Raw genomic sequence first — 25,837 nt, forward strand, 5'->3', positions numbered from 1 at the left:
TAATATGGGAATTCCACAGTGTTACAGTGATGCTATCACTCTCTTAATTAGAGTTTGACCACAACAGGGGAACAGTCCTGCTCTTAAGAAAAATGATGTGGAATAATCAGTAAACAGTGCTCAAGGCTTCTGTTTTGTGTTGTAGCAGTAAGACAGATGTATGGTATACAGTGATATAAAAAAAAATGTTAAGAATATGAATGGCACCTGTTCTTTTATTGTAATGAAATCTGCTTCCCAAACTGCCAACCCCCAAGAGATGAAACAAGTGAGTCAGACAGACCTACTAAACTGATGAGCTGAAAACCCTGAGACTTAAAAAATAATAAATGTGGGGTGGTTTTTTTTCCTTCTTTTTTTTTTTTCTTTTAAGATCTTTTGAACATTTACAGTCATATTTCCATTTCTCTGTGGACTCAAGGAATAGAAGGAAGGAAGGGAAGAAGGGAGGGAGGAAGGGAGAAAGGGAGGGAGGGAGGGAGGAAGGGAGGGAGGGAGGGAGTGACCAAAAACCTCACATCTAAAGTTTTGTTTATTATGACTGTCATAACAGATCCTCCAAATACCAATTTTCCTTCCTTCTTTCCTCCCTCCTTCTCTCCCTCCCTCCCTTACCTTCTCTACACACTAATCCAAATAATGCATTAATTCTCAGTATTGCTGTTTAAATTTCTGATTCTTCAGAGCCCCCCGAATTCAGCAGTTGCTATAAGAACAATGTTTAAGGCGTATCAATGCCATTAGTCGGTCCTATAAAAACACAAGTAATTTAATTGCATTTAACTGAAGGCTGCCAGAAGAATCAGTAATCTGTGGGAACTCTGAAGTTACCTGCACGTGTCAATGTGAGTCAATTTTCTTGGAAAAAGAAAAAAAGGAGGAGCACATTTTTGTTTGGAAACGACATGTGGAACAAGCTTCACAGTATCTCTGGGTATTTTTAAAGGGACAGACATAAAAGATAATGCCCAGGATGACTTGGAGACCCAGCCATGCCCTGCTCAAAGGGCTGCAGGGCTGTTTTGCTGCAGTGAGTGGTGGCACCTCCCTGCAGGGATCAGGAGACGTGGGGAGAATGAAGGGTCTTTGCCACAGTGAGTAAAACATCCATCCACCTTGGGTGGCTGCCAGGAAATTTTGTTATGTAGCTCGTTTTCCTACTGCTTTATCATTTCAGCTCATTAGAGCAGCCAGCATTGAACTCAGTTTATAAATAAATAAATATTTCTGCCGGTTCAATGATGTAGAAGAAAGCTGGATGAGCACCAGAGATGGTACCCTGAGAGTGTGGAGGAGGGTGAAAGAAGGCTCTTTGCAGCTCCCCCATAACATTCCTAATGGTTTGGAGAGGGAACATATGGAAATTTCCTCTTGAATTTTTGGAGGATGTGAGAATCCCCACTAAATTAGAGTAAAGGCCTGACCATGCCAATAATGGTTATAATACAGTTGTTCTAAAAATAAATGAAGGGTTTTCTAGGTAGCTCAACTTGAAGAAGTCAGGTTTTTGATTTCTAAGGGCTGTAAAGCTGCAGAAATTTTGGGAATTTTGTTGGGAATTGGAATTAGGAAAAAATTGTTGGGAAAAAAGAAATCACTTTTTGGGAGAGAAGCAGTACCCACGTTCCTGAGTGGAGTTCAGTGTGCAGTCGTGCTCATTAAAATATTCCCATTCTCAGTTCATCTCCTCTTTAACATCCTGGCTCTGCCCATTGAAATTCACTGCAGGATTTTTTTCCACCCAGTTTATTTCACAGTATTTTCAATTATTTAGATAGAAAGGAAACAAATAAGCAAATAAAAAATTACTCATTGTTTCACAAGAAAATGAAAACCTTCAAAAAGGTTCATGGACCAGAGTCCCTTTTACAAGGAGAATCTTGGGAAATGTTTTGGTAAAAAAGGACACAAGATTTAGGGTTCTTTTGAAGCCTGCATGAGGCACCAGCAGAGCTTTGAAGACTTTCAAATGCTTCTTTTATATACCATTGGCACACAGCTCAGTTAAAGCACTCAGCTAATTTTTAATCAGATATATGATAAAGCACAGAATAAGCATGTGGAGCTCTTTTCCAAGGCTTGTTGGCTATCAGAGTACTGCTGAAAAAAAGGCAGCTCCATTTCAGTACCTAATGTGCCTTAATAACTGCATGACCACAAGCCATTAGGTTCTTCATCTGATAGATGATTAATTTCCAGGGAACATATGTTAAGAGAATAAAATATTTCCCCAGACCTCCTCCCTAAAAGGTTCTCACAAAGCAATGTCAATGCCTCGTGTTTACTGACAGAAAAATGAAAAAACAGAGAGGAAAGGTCAGAAGAGCAAGGTTTAAAAAAATATTCCAACAAAACTAGTTCCAGCGTTTCAATCAACAGAGGGAAAACAAGTATTTTCCTAATTTCTGGAAAGTTCTGTAAAATGGTTATGAAGAAAAGAATATTGCAACTAAGTCATTTGTGAGCATGAAATGCATAATTGCTGTTCCCTGCCTTCTGAAGCTGAGCAATGCAGGTTCATAAAATGACTGTAGCTTCTTAAGAATAGAAAAAATTATTTAATCTCCTTTAAAATCAACAAAAATGCATTACATAGACTCCTCCCACACCCTGTTTTAACTGTCTCTACAGGCAGCTCAGAGCTCAAGCTCCTCTGGGGAGGACAAAGGCAGGATGGGAAGATTTGCTGCCCAGACTCTGTAGAGAATTTAGCTGCCAAGTAATAACAGGTCTTCATTGCCCATCTGCAAACTGAGATTTATTCCCCTCCTCCTGCTCGAATCTCAGACGTCTTCTGCATTTGCACTGGTTTTCTTTGGGAGAGCTCAGTGATGACGTGGTTATTTCTCCTCCTGCCAGTTGCCACAGCCGAGCTCCACATCTTGGCAATGATGAGATTTCACAACAAAAGCAATTGTCAGAATTCTTTTCATCTGAGCTCAAACGATTTCACTGAAATTTCTCACCTACTTCATTCCTACAAAAACTTAATGTTTTGGGGTTTTTTCTAACTAAACTGGGGAAAAAATTAGTCTGAATGGTTTATCTTGGACAATTTGTGAGTGTTTGTGTGTGTGTCCATCTAGAGAGGATCTTCAACATGAAGTTCCAGTGCTGTCTCCAGTTTTATTGTTTAAAGACAGTTCAACAGGGTTTTCAAGAGTGTCTTATGTCAATGCAAATGTCTGAACAATTATGTACAACTAAATCTGTCCTTAAAACTCCCTCTTTATTGTGTAAGCTTTCAACATATGGACTTAAATATCAGTCATCTGAAGTCATCTATTTCACCTGTCTCATTAGAGGATTATATGTAACAGCTACAAGAATATAAGGGTTATATAAAATTGTATCCACTATTTATGTGTTATTGTATCCAACACATATGTCCTTTCCATATGGGATGTTCTCACTGTACAGAACATGGTCGGTTCCAAGTATAACTCAACAGAAGCATTCAACCTTTGATTTTGAAACTGTTACATCTCCACTTCAACAGCCCACGTTGAGAGGAAATTCCAGATTGTGGGGGGGGGAAATGGCTGCCAATCTGAATGAGGAGGAACATCGTCAGATGGCAGGGAAGTATTTGTACTAGTTGTATTAACAGAAGCAGTGACCTTTACACACTCCAAAACAAGCCATATGGGCCCTGGATCACAGCAACCGTTTGTCAAGCAAAACTCTCGAATCATTTCAAGCAGTGTTCAAACACAGCCATGAGAAGCCTGAACACAAAAAGCTCCTCCAAAATACATCTCTGAAAGAGGGAAGATGCACCACATTTTGAGGTAACTGCTATTTCAAACTTCAAATCCTAGAGCAAAAAATTTTTGCGTAAATGTTGGCCTATCCATTGTTGGGGATGGAAAACAGATGGACTGCAGTTTAGCTTTGCAGCAAGACTCCAAATTCAATTATCTGGCTTGTTCTTAGGAGAGTTAATGAAAGTTGAATAATATGCACTGGCAGCCCCTAAAAACCTCTGTGGCTTTCTTTCTCTTTTCCTTGGCAGAGTGAGACCATTCTGCATTGAATTTGCATATGGCCACCTTTCTCCATAGAGTAATTCCAATGATTCATCTGACCATATTTCTGGGGAATATGTGCCCTAAACTTTAGGAATTTTGCCTTCACAGGCAATCTCCATGTTCCTTACAGCTCCTGTAAGTAAACTAGCAGGACCTGCAGAAGTGAGCAGTGATTTAGTATTTACCTTATTTATTCATTAAACTGGTGAGAGTGATGTTGTGCTCCTCCATGACAACACTGATCTTTAACTGAAACAAATTAAACCCACACCATAAATTTTCCTAACCGAGAGTAATACACCGAGTGCTTGTTGCAAGGATATTAATAGAGTACTCAGGGTGACAAACAGAACATGTTTTAAATAGAATCTAAAAGAGATCAAGAAAGAAAATATCATCATTCAGGGAGAACAACAACAAAAACCCCAGAGACAAGTCAAGCCTGTAACCTTTGCTGGGGGTAGCACGGGTAGAATAAAAAGAGCACATTGAATTCTGCTTGGAGAACCTCGAGGAGAGGAGGAGCTCTTGTGTCAGAAATCAGGGCTAACGAAGCCTGCAAACATTTCAGTCTTCTGAATTTAAATGGTGATGGGATTCAACCTGAAGTTTCTGAGAGAGGGGAAACTCTTTGCCAGACAAGTAACTCTGAAGTTGGCCCATTAAGAGCAAGAGTCTTTTATCTGGAGAACACTCTGCTTCCCTGCCATTCCACTGTGAGCAGGGAAGCTTTCATGATTTGGAGGATAGATGATGTTTTATAGCAATGCTCTGATGTGACAGACTCACTGCTCGGACAGCACCGAGGCACTGAACCCACAGGGGGGCCCTGGAGCACAGCAGGGTTGGAAAAGAACGCAGCAGAGAACAGATAAAGTTTTCTAGGAGTCTCTCCCTCTTCTTAAAGATGAATGGGCTCATGAGAGAGAAGGGTTTTAGAGCTGCGAGATTATATTTGAAGTCAGTGGGGGTCTAGATGCTTTCAAATGTTGCACCCTCAACAGACCTGCAGGGCCTGTGAATGGAGCTGTTCCCACCTGCCAGGACACAGAGCAACCTTTTCTTCTCCCCACATTGACCTGCCTGTCCTGGCTGTGCTTTTTGGTGTTGGGTCTCCATCATGGCAATGCAATCAGAGTGGTGGCTGAGTGAGCACTGAGGGTTGAGTCCCTCTTACACCTTCACACACACAGATTATCTTGCTTGTCTTGCAGGTTCTACTTCTTTTCCTAAAGGACATTGTACCAATCAGACAAAAAGCAGTTTTCCTGAATCTTTTCTCCTCCCACTCTTCCCTGAAGCAGTTTTCAAGACAAATAGTAGTAAGGACAGGGAGACCAGGATGGTTTAAAGTGATCTCTTCCCCTTCCCCTGCTGCCTGCCCTTCATACACAGGCATCCCTCCTAGAAATGCTTCTGTCCCTCCATTTCCCAACTCCCCAAAGTGAAAAATGTTTTCTGGCCAGAGGGGTGGTGGGTTTTGGTGGTGTGGTCACAGCACACTGTTCTCTTGGCAGGTGCAGCTCTGTGGTTGGCACCTACACTGCTGCCAGGGCAGCCCAGCTGTCCTGTCCACCAGGCAGGGAGCCCTGGACCTCTCAGCCACCAGTGACTATTCCAGTTTGTGACTCCCAGGAACATCTCACAAATTTTGCAGCCAGAACAAACTGGGAGCAAAGAAGATAAAGTCTGTGGCTTACGAGGGAGGTCACAGGAAAGGTCACAGCCTGGGCTCTTAGAACCAGGTTATTACAGTGACCTCCACAGCTTCCAACAGACAGAGCAGCTGAGTGTCCCTGAGCCTTGGCTCACCTCTGGCACGTGTGATGGGAAGGGGCTGTGTCTGCAGTGCATGTGGCTCCATGCACTGCACTGCAAGGGTTAGTTTGGGTTCTCAGCTTTATGGGTGCAGAGGGAGTCTGGTGCTCCTTTATTAGCACGACTCCACACTGACCTCCGTGCTAAAAAAAGCAGGGACTTTCATTTCATCTCATAACCCACCAAGGGCAAATAAACAGTCAGAAATTCTAGTCTTTCCTTTTCCCCAACTCTCATTAAAACTGGTCTCTGTTATTATCACGCAGACACTTTGCACTACTTTTTTATTGCAGTCAAGTACAGATGCCCTTTTTATTTTGAAGCAGACTTAATAGCAAAGCTTTTTTGCTAAAGTTTCTGATTATCTGCTATGGCTGAGAGCACTTTACCAGCAGTAGTCTCCTTGGACTATTCAGGGTTATGCACAGCTTTTAATTCTGTAAAGAGTTTGGCAATAAATAGCTTGTGTATCCTATGATCTCATTTGAAAAGCAGCCAACAGATTTCTGAATGTGCTTGTCCACTTCTCCCACCACCAAGATGCTGGCCCAGCATCAGGAAGGTGAAGCTGGTGATGCAAAAGATGTGTCAGTATTAGGGGCCTTTAAAATGCACCCCTGGGCACAGCACAAACCCTGTGTGCACCTTCTCAGTGCTGCTGGGGCTGTGTGTCCTGTAGGGTTCCTGCTGGACTTGCTGCTCTGCACTTGGAGCAACTTCAGTCTCGCAGGTGGGACGGGAAAGGGAGAAGGGCGTAGCAAGACGGAAAAAGAACTTCTGTTTTTTGATCTACATGCTGGAAGTGTTCAAGGTAGGGTGGATGGAGCTCTGAGCAACCTGGTCTAGTGGAAGGTGTCCCTGCCCATGGCAGAGGGTGGAACTGGATGATCTTTAAATGTCCCTTCCAATCCAAACCATCCTATGATTTGATGATATAGTGGCTCAACAGTAGGTGCTGACCTTGCTGGTGATTCATGATGTCTCTCAATACAATGAATTTATGCTGGTTTCTTCTTTCTTTTTAAAAATATTGCTAAGCAACTCCTATGTCTTTATTTATTTTTCTATTTTTTTCATCCTTACTACAATTGCATATTGTTACTTGCATGAATGGAACAGTCTGTTCTTTTTGAGTCGTCATAACAAGTAAATATTCCTTTTCAGCAATTCTAAGTGAAGCACTGAGGTGTTATTGGGGGAGTTTTTCTCCATGAGAGGAATCATACCTGACACCACGCACTTCAGAGCAGTCTGCAGTTCAGGGGCAGGGTGTGTAGGCACATAGAGTGTTCATGTTCCTTCACTGAACGATGTTTAAACACAGTGTGACGTAGCAGCTTCCAGGAGTGTGGGAGCACTTGGATTCCAGCAGTGTTACCTCATTAGACTCGCTATTATGAGTGCTGCCATTTATTCACAGTAGTAAACATTGTACTAAATAGTGTACACAGGATCTAGACTTTGGAAAACGATACAATTATGAGAACTGAACAATCTGGGGAGATTGTGCTTAGTGAAAAGCCTTTGCTGGAGCTTTGTGTGGAGCTGCAGAAATGGGCAGTTCTTGGTGTTGTCAGAAACCTTCCTGAACCCTTTTTCCCCAGCTAAAATTCCAAAAGAAATTAGATGTCTGAGATTAAATATGATTCATTAGAGAACAAAGCTGCAGAACCCGGGGCACTCAGCCATCCTGTCTGACTCCTCTGGGGCTGTTGGGGGGTGATAGATGGCTGGGTGATGACAGCTTTTGAAGTGGAGATTTCTGCTAAATCAATGGACAAGGTATGTCAAATTTCCACTCATTTCCAAGAGCCTCTGCCAGCCCCCACAAACAGCTGCTCTTTCATTCACCATTGCACTGTGCTGGAGCCACACAACAGGAGAGAAAATCTTGTTCTGTGACTTTTTATAGTTTGCCACATCCAACTTTCCATTTTAGAAAGCAAAGAACGTAAACAATAGTTTTGCTTCAGTGTCTGGGTAATGTGCAGCAGTTCCATAATCAATAATAGAAAATGTTACTGAAAGGCCCAATAGATCTCAAGGAGTTAATGTGAATCGGCCATTAACAGTAAGTCATTATAGAACTTATTAAGTGAAGCCTTGGGACTGTCATAGAGCCTAAAGGTTGACATAAATTTTTCATACACATTGAACTTTGCTAAATGTGCTTGCATTTGATTAATGATGACTTTCTTCAGTGCTCTAATAAGAAGAAGGAAAATACGAGCTGGGGCTGCAGCAGGGAGAGAAGGCTCCTGGGAGGAAGGACAGTGTTGGCAGCAGGGGAACAATGGGACTTTCTAGAGACACCCTGCCAAGTACCAGGGAGTTTATTACTCCCTGAAAAATTGCTTCTCACCACCCAGGGAGAGGGCACTGAGCACAGCATGTGGACAGGGAGAGCCAGTTTTGTAGCTGTGGAAGTGAAAACATCGTAGCTTCCAAACACCAACAGAAAATTCTGCCCCAGGTCCACTTAAACCCTCTAAATATCACAGAGAACAACCAAAAAATCCACCCCCCAGCCCTCTTCAGCCTCCACATATCAGAAGGAACAATACAGAAGTGCTTAGTACTTAACAAGGGACAGGAGTGGTGTGTCTGCAAGCCTTGCTGGTGATGGAGCTGCAGGAAATTTGCCTTGGCAGCCAACACAGTGAGTCACGGGCTCATGGAATGATTCAGGTTGGAAAAGAAGACAACAACAGCAAAACAAAACCTCCACTTGCAGAAAGGCCTGAGGAACGGCATATGGATTTGTTCAATTAAAATAAACATGTTTTTCCCTTGTTTGAAATAAAAAAAAGAAAAAGAAAAAAGGGAAAGCAATCAGTAACCTCAGTCCAAAGCAGTCACAAAGTCTAAGCCTCTTGCACTAACCACCAAAAATGCAAGGCATGTCTTACAATTAGCTAAGGGATAGCTTAAAAAGACCTACAGAGTAAGGGTTTTTCTTCTTTCTAGTTTTTAAAGCTGCTGAAGTTCAAACTTTTAAGCTTTAGTTTTGATTTATTTTAAAAGAGCACCCTCCTAATCAAGAATCTGATAAACAGCTCCAGAGAAGAGGACTCAAAATCTTCTCCTAGACTTAGACAGCTGAGTAATTAGGTATTGGTCCTGATTTTACAAACATAAAAGGAAAAAGAAATGCAGATCAGAGATGTGTCTATTCCTCCTCACCCCCTGGCAGGATGGGGTAGTAGCCAATTATCCCCATCACCACTATTAATTTGTCCCTCCAAAGCAGATTTCCCCCAAAGCCATGGCTGGTGTTTCAGCTGTTGGTGTTCTTGATGCAGTTATGAGCTACTGCAAATGGACTAAACAAGCCAAAAAAAAAAAAAAAACAAAAAAAAACTACCAGGTTTTGAGTCTGGCATTTAGAGAACTCACAAGGACTTTGAAAATCTCAGGTTCAATTCACTGCTTGGGTTAATATTTAATTATTTATAGAACACAACATTGACTTCACCCGAAAGTCTGAAAGACTCTTGAGAAGGACCTTTCTCTGACCTGGAAAGAAGTCTGAGTGTCACACACAGTCCAAGTAAATCTCTCCCTCTTTGTGTTCTGGGTTTTCTTTCCACAGCAAAATATGGAATATTCCCCCTGCTCTACAGACTGGAGACCTAATTTTGGAAGTGGGGTTTGCAGTTAATTAAGGGAGGGAGTGAAAAACCACAGGGCTCAAGCTGGTGAGCAGGCAAGGCCCAGGACTTTGTGCAGAAACAAGAAACAATTTTTTCAAATGACTGTGAATCTATAAATTGGAGTTGGCTGAAATGGCTCATGTGATTTCAGTAATTGTAGCCAGCCCAGCTCAGTCAGAATGGAAAGATGCAAATTTGAAAGTATCAGATGCAGAGGTCAGTGATATTAAATAATGGAAACCTTGTGCACTAGCATGCTGGGCATGGAACTGGGTCAAACTGGTTGAGCCCCAGTCTCAGCTCAAATGAATGAAAACAATAGCAGAGGTCCAGAGACCTTCAGCTAATTCACTCTGACAAGTTCACTCATTTCCTTTCCAAGTCATTCCTTTTTCTTCTCTCTCTTTTTGCTTTAATTTTATTTTTAAATACAGTGTGACTCTGGTGCCAATTGTTCAACTTTACAGTGGCTCAGCATTTTAATCAATGGCCAAAGGAGAAACCTACACAGGGCCTTTGTAGATTTTTGTGTACTGACCCTTTCAATAAAAACATGTCATTCTGAGAATGGTGCTGGATGGGGAAGACATGAAAGAATTGCAGGCTTTTGGGTCCCAGAAGGTTAAGGCTGCCTCTTTGTGAGCTTTATTTAAATTCCTTCATACTTTCTCTGCGAGTTTATCAGCAGCAACATGGTAAAATTCAGCATTTTACTTTGTCAGTCAACAATATGGAGCCAAGAAAACATGTAAGCTCTTAGGAAGCTTTTCTGGTGTAGCAGTCTCTGTGGTAGGACTCACACAAGACCACATCAGTGTTGGTGGTGAGCTTGCAGGCTTGTACCCCTCGACATGGTACCAAATACTGCTTGACATCACGGTAAGAACGTGACAGAGGCCATTGTAAGAATTCCCAGACAAACCCTCCCCTGCCCTATCGGTGTAAGTTTGCAGAGTTCCCTTAGCAACAGGCCCTGCATTTGCATAGCTAATTGTTTCTTGCCAGGGATGAGGGCTGGTGCTGGGATGCACTGCGGGTGCTCGGGAGGCAGCAGCTCCTCAGCCCCGCTCAGATGCCAGCCCTGGGGATCCTCAGACAGACAGGGAGCTGAGGATTTTGTTCACACATGCACTCAGCTCACAAGGAATCACTCCTGGTAACACTCCATTGATGGTATCTGGAGGGGTTTTGTTGTGTCCCCCTAAGCGATGTCTCAGCGCTCCTGAGAGGGGGAAGATGGCCAGTATCCCACCTGCTCTCGCTGTCCTTGCCTTACCTGGCTCGCCGTGGTGATCCTCCTTTATCCTCCAGTTGTAATTAGCCTCCAGTTCCTTCCATGGGTGTGAGGCTCAGTCCTTCCCTGAGCCCTGGCAGGAAGACACGGCCTGTGCTAAAGCCACTGGCGTGACTCGAGTCCTTCCCAGGTCGCTCAGATCCTCGGGGATGCTGCGACAAACCCCGGCCCAGCCACGGCCTCGACAGCCGGGACTGACCTGGGACTGCTGGGCTGGCTTTGCACTCTCAGAGTATAAACCCGACACTCCCCGAGTGCTGCGGGGGAGTTTAACACAAAGAAACGTCCCGTTCTTGTGCCAAAACACGCTGGTGGGCTGAGGTGCTGCAGATGACACGCAATGAGGGGAATTCCCAGCATTTCAGAGGTGGTGCTGGCCGAGATTAGTAAGCCTGACTTCATAAAACAATATGAAAATTGCATATTCACTGGCAAGGGGGAAAAAATAATCAAATGAAAAAGGACAAAACCAGCAGGGAAAGAAAATTTATTTCCAAGCATCTATGAGAGTGCTACAAACAATAGAGACTAAAACTCAAAGCATTTAAAACTATTTAAAAAAATGTAGTTGACAATGTCCTTCTTAAAAAATTAAACATAAAAATGTAGAAAATTCAGTTATTAATTCTAAAACTTGCTCAAAAGTGAAATAAACCCAGATAGCATCAATGAGGATGGAGTCCTACAAATTACTTTTTTGCTTTATTTCAATTTGTTAATTTGTAAATTGTTACTAATTTATTCTTTTTTTTTTATGTTCATTTAAATTTATAATGGAGAAATGTGCAAATCTAGCAAAATACTCTTTGGATTATAAACAGAGAAAAAACAACAACCAAAGAAATTCGAACCGAGTTAATAATAAACTATAGAATTATATAGAATGCATACAGCTATAAAAAAGTGAAATACTACAATAAACGTTGTAGAGCAAATCTGCTGATTTAGCAAACTCTGCCTTATAAAACATGGGGATATAATGGGACAAGTGAATATGTTATGGATATAGAGCTGAAACACCAGTCATAATTTTAAGGAGTTAAATTTTAATCTAAGTGCGTAACTGGGGGTCTTCAGAAAAGTAATACACCAGCAAATCAGGTTTCCTCTCAGATCAAGCTGTTTGGTACCTGACTGCAAATGAAGGACAGGGTGTGTAATATGAACAGTAAGAAAATGTGTATCAGATCTACTTATTGCCTCTTCCCATATTGCTGATCTCTGACCCTAAGCAGCCAACTGAATTAAATGCAGCAGAAGTACAGCAGTACACAAATGCAGAAAATGTCGATGCACAGAACATATTCCAACCCCTTGTTCCTTCTGAACTAAGAAAAAAAAAAAGTTATAGATCACTTTTTCGATTAAAAACATCCCTTACAAAGCCCAGTTCCAAAAACTCTCTGTGTTTCTGCATTTCTGTGGTCACAAGGTAAATGTGTTCCTATCCGCAGATGCTACTGAAAAAAAATAAAAAGGAAAAAAGAAAAAAAAAAAAAAGAGTAAGTGCTGGAATCTTAATTACTACTGGGGTAAGGTAATTGTCAGGTAGAACAGTCTTTAGGGAACTTACAGCTAAAGTGGGTCAGGTTTAAGTCTCTGGAACCTGCAGAAGCTTAGCACAGGTAGGGGAGCTCACAAGCCTGGAGTGCATTGTAAGTACAGAGCACTCCTGTCCACCTACAAAGTCACTTCTGAGACCTCTGGAATTCCTAAGATATAAGATAAATGCATATTACATGGGGAATATTGAAAAGTATTACACTTAATTTAATCCAGAAAACACAGTAGTCTTATATGACTGTTCTTCCTGTGTTCTGGGAGCAGCCACAAGCTGGAGATAGAGAGGGTACAAAATGGTCACCAGACGTTACATTTTTTTAATCTAAAAAACATTTGAAAAATGTACTTGATTTTTAAATAATCACTTAACAAGGCAACAAACCAACTACAAACACATAATAAATAAGGCTATTAAAAGGTCACAACTGTAGTAAATTAGTCAGAACTATAAATGGGACATTAGAAACACTATGTTCTTCCTTATATGCTTAATAACCAGAACAAGAATTAAAAAAGAATCAGTTTATTTCAAAGTCTGCTTCTTATATTGAAGCACATATTAAAGCAACAGTACAATGTTCATAAAATATAAGTGTGATGCTGTAACATTTCTTACATGTCAGAATACTGATATTTGTATGTATACTAAAATAAGAATTTTAAAATTGTACAAATAGATACATTAAAAATGACATAGAAATAGGGCTCCTCCCACTGCAACAAGACAGAGTTTTTATATCTGGCACGTATTAGTTCAAGATGAAAGTATAAGCAAAAAGATTTACAAGAATCAGCAGTAACAAGTTTGATGCTCAAGAGACATAATAATTGTACATTGTACTGTACATATATCATATGGGTTTAAGCTGGCTGAATATTATATATTTCAAGTTTAAAAATGCACTACCATATAGAGTGTCCATAGTTTAAGGCGAAATTACAGCTCAGAACTGTTATCTTTTCTAATTTGTGGAAGCTTCTTTGATGTAAAAGGTTTAGATGTTCATAATACATAAAAGATTTCCCTTGTTTGTAGGTTCACTTTTAGCATTTTCCTTCATTTAAATATTTTGTATTTCTTAAGTGGGTTTTTTCCTTTAGTGAAGCTGGCAGCCAACTTCTAGATTTGCCTTTTGTAGGAAAAGGTACTTCACAGTATTTACCACTTTTATGTCCTTTTCTATCAAAGGAATCCTCTCTGTCAAACTTAAATGTTTAAATGAGATTTTTCTTGATTTTTAAAAAAATACCTGCTAACATTTCTTCTGGATTCTTCAGAACACCGGACACAGTTCTTAAGGCCAAATCTTAAACTTTATTGTTAAGAATCATCATCGAAAGTGTCTTTGGAGCCATACAAGTCTGCAAGTTTCTTAAATCGAGGTCCCCAGTTTTGTAGATAGTCGTAGTCCAAGTCAGAATCTGTGGTCGCTGACTCCAAGGAGCTGAGTGACCCAGCCACTGAGCCTCTGCCCTCGTAGCCATAGATCTGGATAGAGTCATAAGGAGGAGCAGTTGGGTCGTTGTCAGCCTCCTGTATTCTCGTGTTGATGAAATCATCAACGTCCACGCTGTTGGGCGCTGGCCGCAGGCCCGGCCTGGGCATGTACTGGTACTCGGGTTTGATGTCCTTGCGGGGGATGAACCCGTTGATGCCATCGGGGTTCTGCAGCGTGGCAATGTCAAAGGCCTCCGTGTCCTCCTCCCCTCCACCCTCGTCATCGTAGGTAATGATGTTCTCCCGCACGTCTTCTTCTTCAAAAACGATCAGAGGTTCCTTTTTCTGCCTTTTCAGTGTCACAAACAACACCACAATGACTAGAGGAAAAAAAAAAAGCAGGAAGTTAGCCAGCACTCTCAAACAGCAGCTCCTTTATAAATAGATTGTTGTCCTCACTGAATCCTCGGTTTTGTTCATCATGGGTGGCTGCCTGCATGTGCATTTTCAGCACACCTTGCTAGGTGAAAGCAGAGATGTTTGTACACAGAACTGAACACTCTGATCTGAGGCTTCCTGTTTGGGCTGCATGCCACCGCCCTTACTAATTGCTTATTACTGCAAGACTAATTCAAGGAAAGCATCTGTGGGCCCCCAGTGCTGCAGGAACACTCTGACACTGCCTTTGAGCAGCCCAATCACATGAACATCTGCAGCAAAGCAAGCATGAGTTTTTACTTTCTCCTGTATGCCCAAATCTCAACTCCACAAGTAATTTCCATTAAAACGGAATTTTTCTTAAGCAACACCTCCAAACACGTCTTTGTTGTTCTCACTTAAATTTCTATAAAATAAATTTAAAATATGCAAGAAAAGAAAAGACTATAAATTACTGTGGACAAATTAAAAAAATATTATATAAACATTTTCAAATCATCAGGAAACACTTTACACCACTTTCTTAAAAGCCAGTCTTCTGAGCCACTCATCTATCTTCAACACAAGAGGGTGTGAGAGGAATAGCTGGCAGGAGCCATTAATCCTGGCTGACCTCAATAAGGAACTTGTCATCCAGGGAAGACCACAAAACTTAGAACTCTATGTCATGACCTCCTTTAAACAGTATCCCTGATTAACTGATATTAGGCCACAAAAGGACATTCTCCAAGCACACCAAGACAAATTCACTGGTGTTTGCTCTTGCACTTACCACAGAATCATAGACTGGGTTGTTGGAAGACACTTTAAGCTCATTTTGTTCCACCCCCTGCCATGGGCAGGGACACCTTCCACCAGCCCAGGTTGCTCCAAGCCCCTCCAACCTGGCCTTGGACACTTCCAGGGATCCAGGGGCAGCCACAGCTTCTCTGGGCACCCTGTGCCAGGGCCTCCCCATCCTTACAGGGAAGGATTTATTCCCAATATCCCATCTAAACTTGTTCTCTCTCAGTTTGAAGTCATTCCCTGTCACTCCAGGCCCCTGTAAATAGCCTCTCTCCATCTTTCCTGCAGGCTCCCTCCAGGCTCTGGCAGGCTGTGATTCACTCACCCCGAAACCTCCTCACAGCCAGGCACATCAGCACCCCCTGCAAAAATAACAGCTAAGAAATCAAGATCCATTTAACCACCCTGGGGCTGAGGCAAGGTTAACTTTTTCCCACAAAGAGCAGGGGAGAGCAGTGAGGCAGGGCCTTACCCAAGAGGATGACGATGCAGGCCAGGATGGCGATGAGGGCACCGGTGCTGAGCCCCGCGTTGAGCACGAAGGCCTCGGCGTTGCAGGACAGCAGAGAGCCCCCGCTGTCACAGCCACACACCCGGATGGTCAGCGTGTTGGTGCTGCTCAGGGGGGGCAGCCCCCCATCGCTGATCACTATGGGGAGCAGGTACAAATCCTGCTTCTGGCGACTGAACCCTTCCCTCCTGACGAGAACGCTCGCCGTGTTATCTGTTTAAAGAAGAGAGAGTATCGTTATTTTTTCCACAAAGACATCCTCTTAGTTAGTATTAATAAAAAATGTATCTTGCTACGATGGCTCTTGATTTTCAAGTGCTTTAGTATTATTTCTACAATAAACCAGTACAAAGTGTCATCTTCCTAATGATCCAGGAGTAATTACACTATTATATTTAATTCAGACAGCACCACACTCAGTTTTAATTCTTGTACAATGACGAGGGCGACACAAGGAACACAGATAATCTCTGTTAGTACCTCCTGTGAGCACCCCACTAACTCTCTGAGAAACTATATTTCTTCAACTACCAGAGTGACTGGGCCTTCCTATTGCTGTTTGAGCTGGTTTTAATCTCCTTCAGTGGAGTGGAAAAAACACAAATGTCCCTGATGTGTTGTTCTTGGAGTCACACCTACAGGCATGGTGGACAGAAATCTGTACCCAAAAGGGCTGTGTTGATGAGACTCCCACCAAAGCAAGAGCCAGCCTTTGCTGTGTGTTGGGGGATTTTGGAGTCAATCAGTACTGCCCACTCTCACCACGCTGGATAGACCCTGGGAAACACAGAGGGGGCTTCTTTATTGTGCTCCTTGTTTCTCAGCTCAGACTGAACCAAAGTTTATAACAATTGTAAACATCTTGAAGTAAATAAAACAACCACATCCATGGTTTTCAGACCTTCAGAAACTAGCTTAGGTTGGGGATTTACTTCACACAAGCTTTTTGGGTTTGCCATGCTCTTTATTTTTCACTATATGAGGAAAGGAAAAAAAAGAGCAGTCCTTTTATCCATGAAGGGAGGGCTATTCACCTCTGATGGTACCCACTTTACTGCTGCCTCAGGGTACTGCACAAGATTAATCGTTTTCCCGCTGAAGAGTCAGCGTAAATTCCAGAATTTAATAATGCAAATCATAAAACCTCTCCTAATGATCTAATCACTGCTATTTCCATGGAAGCTTGTGAATAAATTATACCCAAAGAGAAGTATTCTTGCCTTGCATTAACCAACCTTACAAGCAGTGCCCCTGATGTAGGGCGAGGTTAGAAAATGTGCCCAGATTTGGTGGACACAGGTCAATTTGTGGGAGAGGGATGTTTGCACCGCTTATCTGACTCTCCCACTGTAACTTCTGCAGATTACACCGGAAAGGATGAGTATTTTTAAGTAGGATCTGCTTGCTATATACTAGCTCAATTCATCCCCCATATCTACCCCTCTCCTGCCAGACCCACCACTCCTGATGCCCCGAGTGGGCACCTGAGCATGACACAGCTGTGGGGTTTTGGTCTTGAAGTCTCACAAAAATAACACTGGGCAGAAAACAGCTTGTTAACTTCTCCTTTACATGATGGTCACACTTGCTAAGGACAGAGAAGCTGATAAAGATCTGATTGTTTGTCACTTGTGGCTTTTGGAGGTGCCCTTTGTTTCCTCCAGGGGCTTTCTAATCTCCTAAATGTTTACATGCAACTTGTAAACTTCATAGCACAACTTTTTAAAGGATCGTACTGATACCAGGAGCCTTATTTTAGGACTTTAAATTTATGGTCTTGTAAGAATTATGTATAAATAGAAATATAACATCTAACATCTATTAATCTATCAACTAATTTGAACTAATATCTATTGATACAGAATAAAACTATTCCGCAGAGTCCTCTAAAATGCAATTAATAATTCATTTCCTCAGTATGAGAACCAAGATCTGTTCTATTAAATGAAAAATCACACTAGGACAGATTATTCTTGTGGCAAAAAATGTGAACATTAATAGTGGGCTGAACTACAGCTGCCTCGAGGCTGCAAAGGCAGAGTGGAAGGAAACACAGGCAGTATCATATATTAGCATATCTAGTCTGTTGGTTACGCATTTTTTTATATATTTCATTTTTTCCTTGCATTTTGGCAGCTTAAATAATATTTCCAGTTAGAAATAAGAAAAAGGTGGCAAATTATTCAGTTATTTTACAGGCTGGCTACATTACATTGCACAAAGATTAGACTGATTACATCACACAAAAGCTGAATTTGATCTAATAGGTGCTTTATCTGTTTAATGTGACTTCTAGTGTGACATAAATTTTTAAAAAGAAAAATGCAATCAACATGCCTGGCTAAAGTTTAAAAAGGACTAGCATACATCAAGCCTTAAAGGTCATTTTTTAAACTTTTTTTTTTTTTACTGTTTATGTTCACTTCTCACATTTAGAAGAAACACAACATCCCTAAGAGGTAAAACCCTTCTTTTACCTAGATAAAAGATAACATATAATCCTAGCTAATATTCTCATCCTCACCTTTTGATTATTTTCAAGTCCGAGGAGTCTGACTATAATCCAGGTAAAATGGTATTTTTTAAGCCAACACAAGTTAAATGTCAATACCCTCTTAAAACTATTACTTAGCACATGTGGGAGTGACTTGACTGACAGTCCTAATGAACACAGGGGGGGTCAGCACAAGGCAGAGGGAAGAAAACAACCATCTTATCACCATTCCAAGCCATACACAAGCTCTCATTTTTCCAGCTATTATTGCCCAGGATATCCAGTATCCAAAGGTGTTGTAAGTGAAGATTACCTGTATGTCCCTAAAATCTTCACAACTGGAAGTTAAAATTAAATTACTTCACGGTGTTCTTCCCACTTATCTCCCTGACCTTTGTTTTTTGTCTTTGGTGATCTTATTGATGGTTTTCCAATTTTTCTTCTACATACAGGCAAATGTAGCTCAACCTTGGGGGGTTTGTTAACATCCATATTGTGTAAGGAGGATTCTAGATGAATGGAGGTGGCTGCAGTGTGAACATTATTGCCTGGACCAGAGGGTGAGTGCTGATTCAGCTATAAAATAAACCATTCCAGGGGTCCAGCTGCCTAAAACCATTCCCAGGCAGCAGCAATTGCTGCGGATAATCCATGGCAAAATCCTGTAAATGTATTGTCCGTGTGTTTCAAAATGTCTTGATTAAAAGAAGTTTAGCAAGGCAGAGGACACGTTTGTGTTTAAAAAGTGGATTTTAAGGCCGTGATTTTCGTGGGCTCCCAGATTTAATTCCAGGCTCTGTAAAGCTCAATCCTGAGGTGCTCACAACCTTGCAGGGGAGTGAGCCCAGCCAAAGGGCAGCTCAGTTCAGGGCTCAGCAGGGTGAAAGGCAGGACATGAATTCCCTAAAGACCTGTGTCAGTGCTGTGGAGTGTCACGAGCCTCCACTGCTCTTTTGAAGATCTGACTTCAACGGGAACAAAACTGAGCAGAGCAGACACGGCGCTGTTTATTTGTGGGGTACACTGTGAGGAAACAGCGCAAAAGTAATTCAGTGTTTTATCCCAGCGTGGGCTGAGCCATTATCTCATGTTTTCTGTGGCAAACAGTCTCAGCTGAGGACTTGGCAACACAGTGGGCTGTTAATAGGATGTAGAACGTGATTATGTTTTTCGGATTACTGCAATATGTGATTACTTTCAGGAGTTGGTAAAAAGAAACTCTATTAAATGATAATTATAGGACTGTATTCACTATAAAGTTCAGTAATAGGCCCAAACACTGGAGTTTTCATTAACTGTTCTCCACAGTTAATAAAGCCATTTTTCTTTGAAACTACCAATTCCCTCTGAAAGCAGTGGCATGGCATATAGAATACTTAAGATTTACAGCTGAAAAAAACCAACTTTGAATGATCATGTAAATTATTTGACTTGCAAATGGTAACACACTCTCCCTGAGAAGTTTTTTTAATGTGGAAGTACATAAAATTTTAACTTTTTTACTTTGCTCTTTAGCATGACATACTTACAAAAACCTCTGCAGAAGTAGTGAAATTACCAACATCATTGTATTGAGGATAGTACAAAATGAAGGAAAGAAAGGGTTGGAATGGATGAATTTCATTATACTATTCATTTCCCAAACCCAAAATTATATGGGAAGATTTGATCCCTAAATACTGCCTTGGTTCGTCAGGTACAGACACTACATTAAAATGACATGATAATTTCAACTACAAAACATTTATATCTGGGTTAATTTTGTCAGCAATGAATTTGCTGCATATGGAAATGAAGGATTAATGTAATTGGTTGGAGTCAGGAACCATAATACCACTTGCCTGCAGCTGTATCAGAGCATCTCAACTCTGACCTACACTTATAAAATCTAATCTGTTTTCAGTTTGATGTGGTGACCATAAAATATATTTTAAAGCGAAACTTGGCCTCAGGGTCTCAAGCAAAGAACACATTCTTATTTACTTCTCTCTAAAAATACATCCATGAATTTTTCAGAACTTGTGTTTTACTGCTTTAAAGAGAATAAATATATCCCTGCACTGGCTCCTTTATGAATTGGTTATGTATGAACGAGTGTCAAGCACCAGGCAAGAGTATTGCTTTGATCAGTCAGCAATAACAGACATTTTGTTTGGGAACTCTGATGATAATTATCCTCCCTTCAGATGTGGATAGAGATATAAACTGTGCCACAACACAAGAGTTTGTACTGAAATCATGTATGTGGATTGTGCTGCCTTTTGTACTTCTGGCACTCTTGGATTTGTTATTTAAACCAGATCAACAGAGTTTTACTTTTCAGAGAACACTCAAGTTTTCTTCAGACATTAAAGCTTGCTAATCAAAACCAATTCCTTAGAAGCTGAAACAGTTTTTGCCCTGTGCAGGGAAATGAAAAATGAACATTGAATGAGAATATCATATTGATTATAATGAAATAAATAGAATAAATATGTATAATGGCTGATTCTGTGATTTTTTTTTCTGTTTCCCCCCTCCTCTGCCTCTCTCAGCCTTGGCAAGGCAGGGTCAGTGGTGCTTTATGTTAGATGATCAGTTAAGTTTTGACACTCACCTCTGCCTGAGGTCTTTGCCTACAGATTTCTTACATCTTGCCATCAATCTGAATGCAAAGTTCTGCTCTACTTCATGAACAGCAAACTGCCCAGGGGGTCAGGACAGCATATCCTGAGATACACCCAATCCAGGTGAGTTCCACAACGGGAACCCCTGTCTGGATTTCCTGCACAAGGCATGATTTGGTTCCACTGGGAATCTAGTCCCTGTCTCCTGTGTTCCAGAATTTACAAAAACTAGCAAGCAGAGTAAGGTGAACAAATACAGACCTAACAATTTCTACTGTCTCAGCTAGTTTCATCTTGGCAAGTCAGGTTTCTCTAAATCAAGGAGATCTCCCAATTACATTTAGTGAATGTTTGGCAGTGGTTTTTACCCTCTTCCTGGGAGATAAAATGGCAGTGGATTTTTCATGTAGGGTATTATTATGCAATTCAAAATATGCATTCAAGAAAATAAAAACCATAACAAGCATTATGCTGCTCCAAGAACATCCTTGCATTTCAGCTGTAGTTTTTTGCCTTCCTCCCCTAAATCTCTGGGGCACAGACACTATGGTACAGTTAATGGCAATGCTGTTGCATGACATTAGGTTGGCCACTAGTTTTGCTTTGTTATTTCTTTAGACTCTCGTATAGAGGGAACCTTCACACAAACCTCTGTTGTCTCTGAGTGTAAAATTGGGATTATGAATGATTTCAGGTGGTAAACTGAAGATAAATCTTGGTCCATTGGCCGAGTCATCCTTGTCATCAGCACTAATTGTAATGAATTGCTGTAAAAGAAAAGCATTCTGTAAACAAACAGCTCCTTCTCTGGGTACATCACATACCAACAGCATTCCAAGACTGCTCTTGAATATAAGGAACTGTGGAATAGCAGACCCCCCCCCCCCCTCAGATACAAATGTCTGTGATTATAAACACAGAACAGATGCTAAACTACAACAGGCAATCTTTGTTTGCCATTAAATTTAACCAACACAGAACTGCAGCTGTAAAAATATATACCTTCTGCATCCTTATATACAAATATGTGCTAATGACAACACAACAGACTAAGTAAAATCCTGCAGAAAACTGAGCAGCTGAGGGTTGTTTTCAGACTGCCACACTAAGTGCAAAGGCACAGACCGTGTGCAGAGCTGTGTTCCTGTGTGATACTGACCTCTCTTCCTCAGACTGCCAGGAATAAATCTGTCAGCTGAGCTCCACAAGCACTGCACTGGGATTCTCTGAACACTTCTGTAACATCCAAACCAGGCTCACAACTGGGAAAGCTGCAGCAAACCAGCTTTGCTGCTGCTGGTGGGTACTCACAGCCAACACCAATCATATCTAATGCACAAAGCAGTGTGTGACTATTGATAGCAGCTCTCAAATAAAAACACAGGGCAGTGCCTTTCTGTGTGCTCCAGGCATTTTGGCCAAACTTTCAAAACAAGTGTTCATTTACTGCCACTCATTGGAGCTGACAGGACAAAACTGGGCTGACACTGCAGAAAGAACCGTGTGGACAGGGAGAGGGGCGGGCAGGGAAGGAGGCAGGCAGAGGGAAGGAGGTGGGTGGGGATGGAGGTGAGCAGAGAAGGAGGAGAGCAGAGGGAAGGAGGAGAGCAGCCCATACCTGGTTGCTCCGAGCATTCTCACACACAAAGGCCTCGTAGGCTGCTGCAAACCTGGGGGCATTGTCATTGACATCAACCACCCTGATGGACACGGGGACTTTGGCTTCCTGGTGTTGTTTGTCTGTGGGAGGAAGCAAAACCAAAATGAGAAGCAGGAAAACCCCTCAAAACAAACAAAATCCACCAGTATCCAGGGAAAAATGAAATAGGTGAGGTATTTCTGCTGGGATTTACTGCAGCTTATCAAACTGAGCCAACTGGAAGGGCACAGAATTTCTGCCATTGATCATAAACTACCTCAGGGAAATACTTACGGACTTCAACTGCAAAGACTGAGATGTTATGCCAAGCAATTTCTTCCCTATCCAAAGCTTTTATTGTCTTGATATTGCCATCTTCTGCATTGATAACAAAATATCTTTCAAGGTCGGTGTGACGATCAATTGAATATCTAAAGAAGATTGAAAGTCAGTAATTAGAGAAAAGAAGGACTTACAAGTTTTGCGCATCAAGATTTCTTCTTTATAATTATTATTTCTGAATAACTGTGAGTAGCACACTTATTGTTGCCCTCAATATCATTGTCAAGGGGATGATACATGTTCTTTTAAAAGGAGCCTCACCTGGTTGGTTTCTACATTTAGAAAAATAATACATCAGAATGTTTGTAATAAGTGAAAATTGCTGGTCTTTGAAGTCTCTGTATTAAAGCCCTAAAATATTCTTTATTTTTTTCTCTTATAAAACATGATAAAAATATCTACTGAGATATTTGTGTTTTCTTCTGTTTCGTAATAATCATGGCCATCCTTTAAGTCTTCTGATCTTTGCTTTACTTAGAATATTAATTGATCATACCAGTTTATTAAATATTATCCCCTATCTGCACATTTATACAACTTCAGACAGCTCTAACTTTCATATCTTCACATTGCAATTCTTTGAAATGTTAAGTATACCCACTAAAGAGAGCTTTATAATTTAATTTACCCTGAGAACATGACAAACAAAAATAAACTAATAAAAACTGTTATAAGAATTCTTCCCTGTGAGGGTGGGCAGGCCCTGGCACAGGTTGCCCAGAGAAGCTGTGGCTGCTCCATCCCTGGAAGTGTCCATGGTCAGGTTGGACGGGGCTTGGAGCACCCTGGGCTGGTGGAAGGTGTCCCTGCCCATGGCAGGGGGTGGGATGAGATGAGCTTTAATGTCCTTTCCACCCCAAACTATTCCATAATTCCAAGACAATCCAACATAACTGCAGAAAGTTTGTGTCTGTATGTGCTTGTTTTTAGCAATTAACACTTAACACAACACAATCTCTGATCTACTGCTCAGACTTCTATATCTTCAGGAAAAAACACATTGCAATAACAGTACAAGATATTTGTGGAAATTATAATTTAGAATAGATTTAACAGAGATGCCTTAAAGTATATTTCAATTAGACACAGCTGTGGTATGATACAGGCTTTGAGAAACTGCAACAAGGCATAAACCCAGTGCTGGATAGTTAAAGTTATTAATATTCGGGGTATATGTAGCTCTCTCACACTATCTTAACAACCTACATAACAATTCAAAAGCTAATGCTTGGCAGCAAACAGAAAGAATGCACTGTACCTTATAGCACTGTTGGCAGCATCAGGGTCTTTGGCATGTACTTTTCCCACCACAGTACCAGATGCTGCATTTTCTTGTACTTCAAAAATGTAACCTGGCTTCAAAAACACAGGTGGCTCGTCAGCATCTTCCACTGCTATTTTCACTGTCACCGTGTCCTTGAAGGGCCCATTGCTGATGAACTTGGGGTCAATGTGGACATTGGCTGCCTCCACCTTCAGGCTGTAGGACTTTTTGGTTTCATAATCTAAGGTCTGTGAGAAACAGGAAGACAGTGCATTGCACAATTAGGAAAACCAGAGTGTAAAAGAAGCAAGCAGTGCCCTTGTATTCAGTGACATAAAACAAATGTGAGCATCTGTCAACAAGCTTGGACTGAAATGTGTGTATTTAAAAACATAAAGACTCAAATGGAAGGAGCTACATTCTATGTATGGAGCAGCACAGGAAGGCACTCGAAGTATCACAGCAGAGTCCTTGCCTCGCTCTTTGCTTGCTGTATCACTGAGGAAATCATCTGTACTGGGAAAATTACTCTTTTATTTTTGAAGCCTTTCAGGTGGCACAAAAGGGCAAGGGACAGGAAAGGGGGTCCCAGGAGCGGCCAGGCTTCATCTATCCCAAGCTGGCAAGATTCTACATGGACGTGGTTTGGATTGCTACTGAGTGTCCCACAAGATAGGACACAGGAAAGTTAAATTATTCAAGTAGTGGGGAAACTATGGAGATAAGTCCTTTTGGGAACCTGGTCAAAGTCACAGCACATCTTCACTTTCACTGGTGTAAGTGGCTCCAGAGTTGCAGCGCTGGTGCCCTTGAATTCACCGTGTAGGTGCCAACCACAATTCCCAAAGTCTGCTAACACCATAGACTGAGTGGTGGGACAGTTTATCCCACTAAACACACAAAAAATCCACTTCCACCTCTAGAACAGATACAGGAATTGAACCAGGGCACAGTTTGGAGCAGAGGAGACCTCTGGGTGTCTTTCTGAGGAACTGCCCTGTGAGCAGGGCACGGCTAACTATGAAGTTACGTTGTCCAGGCCTTCTCCTCTAAGTTCTGACTATCTCCAAGAGAGATAAATAGCCTCAAAGATACAAAGGGCAAAATAATAATGCTTAAACAATGAATAATTTATGATTTATAATTTATAAATCTAAATTAATTTAATAACGCTTTCAAAGCTCACACTGATGGGCTATACATGAAATCCTCTCTGCTGCTTTTTGCATAGCCTGTGACTCCTTCAGAACACTGTTGTGGACAATGCACAGCTGAAAAATTCAAACTATAGGGCATGAGGCTGTTCAGACTGAACATAAAGCAACAGTGAATGTCTGCTACTTATCAGCACTAGGCAAAACTTCATTAACAATGAAGCTGATGGCATCATATTTTACCGTGACTTTTTATTATGAATTCATTTAGTTTGTGCAATTAATCCACTGTACAGTATTTATGTAACTCTTCTTGGTTATTTTCTTCCATTCCAATTCAGCTAATGGGGAAATGGAATATTAAGAATTAATCACACCTTTAGAAATTAAGTGAATTTGCATTTACTAATATTTTAGCTTAGGTGGTAATCCATTATTACCAAATATTCTGTCAGCAACAAAGAACACTGCCCATTAGTAGGTATTACCCACCTTCTTTAGCTTTACGACCCCTTCCTGAGTCTCGTAGTCTGTTGTGATTTCAAACATGTCCATGCCATCTCCGTCGATGATGCTGTAGGCTACCAAGCCATTTTCCCCAATGTCAGGATCTTTGGCCTTCACTCTTCCTACTTCCTCTCCTGGGATAGCTGCTTCTGACACTGACATCTGGTACACACCTGGGGGAAGAAAAGCAGCATTTCCTCAAGTGTGCACTCTGTTTTCCAGCTGCACTGAACTCATTGAACTGGTTAGTCCCAAAAAACCACAGTATTTCTTTTACATTTTCAACCCCCCTGAAGGAA

General features: G+C 41.4%; 1 protein-coding gene and 1 long non-coding RNA gene across 3 annotated transcripts in view; both read right to left on the minus strand.

The window, feature by feature from the left end:
* Nucleotides 1–7,542: 7,542 nt before the first annotated feature.
* LOC114069413 lies at nt 7,543–10,369 on the minus strand. Of its 2 annotated transcripts, none has more exons than XR_003573770.1 (3): nt 10,041–10,369; nt 9,033–9,172; nt 7,543–7,611 (listed from the first exon to the last, which is right to left on the minus strand). It is a non-coding gene; the product is annotated as an uncharacterized LOC114069413 (long non-coding RNA). The 2 variants fall into 2 exon arrangements; XR_003573771.1 differs by having other exon boundaries at nt 7,548–7,614.
* Nucleotides 10,370–11,267: 898 nt separating this feature from the next.
* CDH11 (cadherin 11) overlaps nt 11,268–25,837 on the minus strand; it is a 50,794-nt gene continuing 36,224 nt past the window's right edge. The window contains exons 7-13 of the mRNA XM_027906171.1: nt 25,524–25,711; nt 23,872–24,125; nt 22,566–22,702; nt 22,251–22,372; nt 21,282–21,399; nt 15,494–15,745; nt 11,268–14,177 (exon numbers count right to left, since the gene is read on the minus strand). Of these exons, the coding sequence (XP_027761972.1) occupies nt 13,681–14,177; nt 15,494–15,745; nt 21,282–21,399; nt 22,251–22,372; nt 22,566–22,702; nt 23,872–24,125; nt 25,524–25,711 (1,568 nt within the window). The 3' untranslated portion in view covers nt 11,268–13,680. The remainder of the gene's footprint in view (nt 14,178–15,493; nt 15,746–21,281; nt 21,400–22,250; nt 22,373–22,565; nt 22,703–23,871; nt 24,126–25,523; nt 25,712–25,837) is intronic.

This window comes from Empidonax traillii, unplaced genomic scaffold (genome assembly GCF_003031625.1).
Source record: "Empidonax traillii isolate 1590-97213 ecotype Southwest subspecies unplaced genomic scaffold, ASM303162v1 scaffold1255:size221984, whole genome shotgun sequence".
NCBI classification, from domain to species: Eukaryota; Metazoa; Chordata; class Aves; order Passeriformes; family Tyrannidae; genus Empidonax; species Empidonax traillii.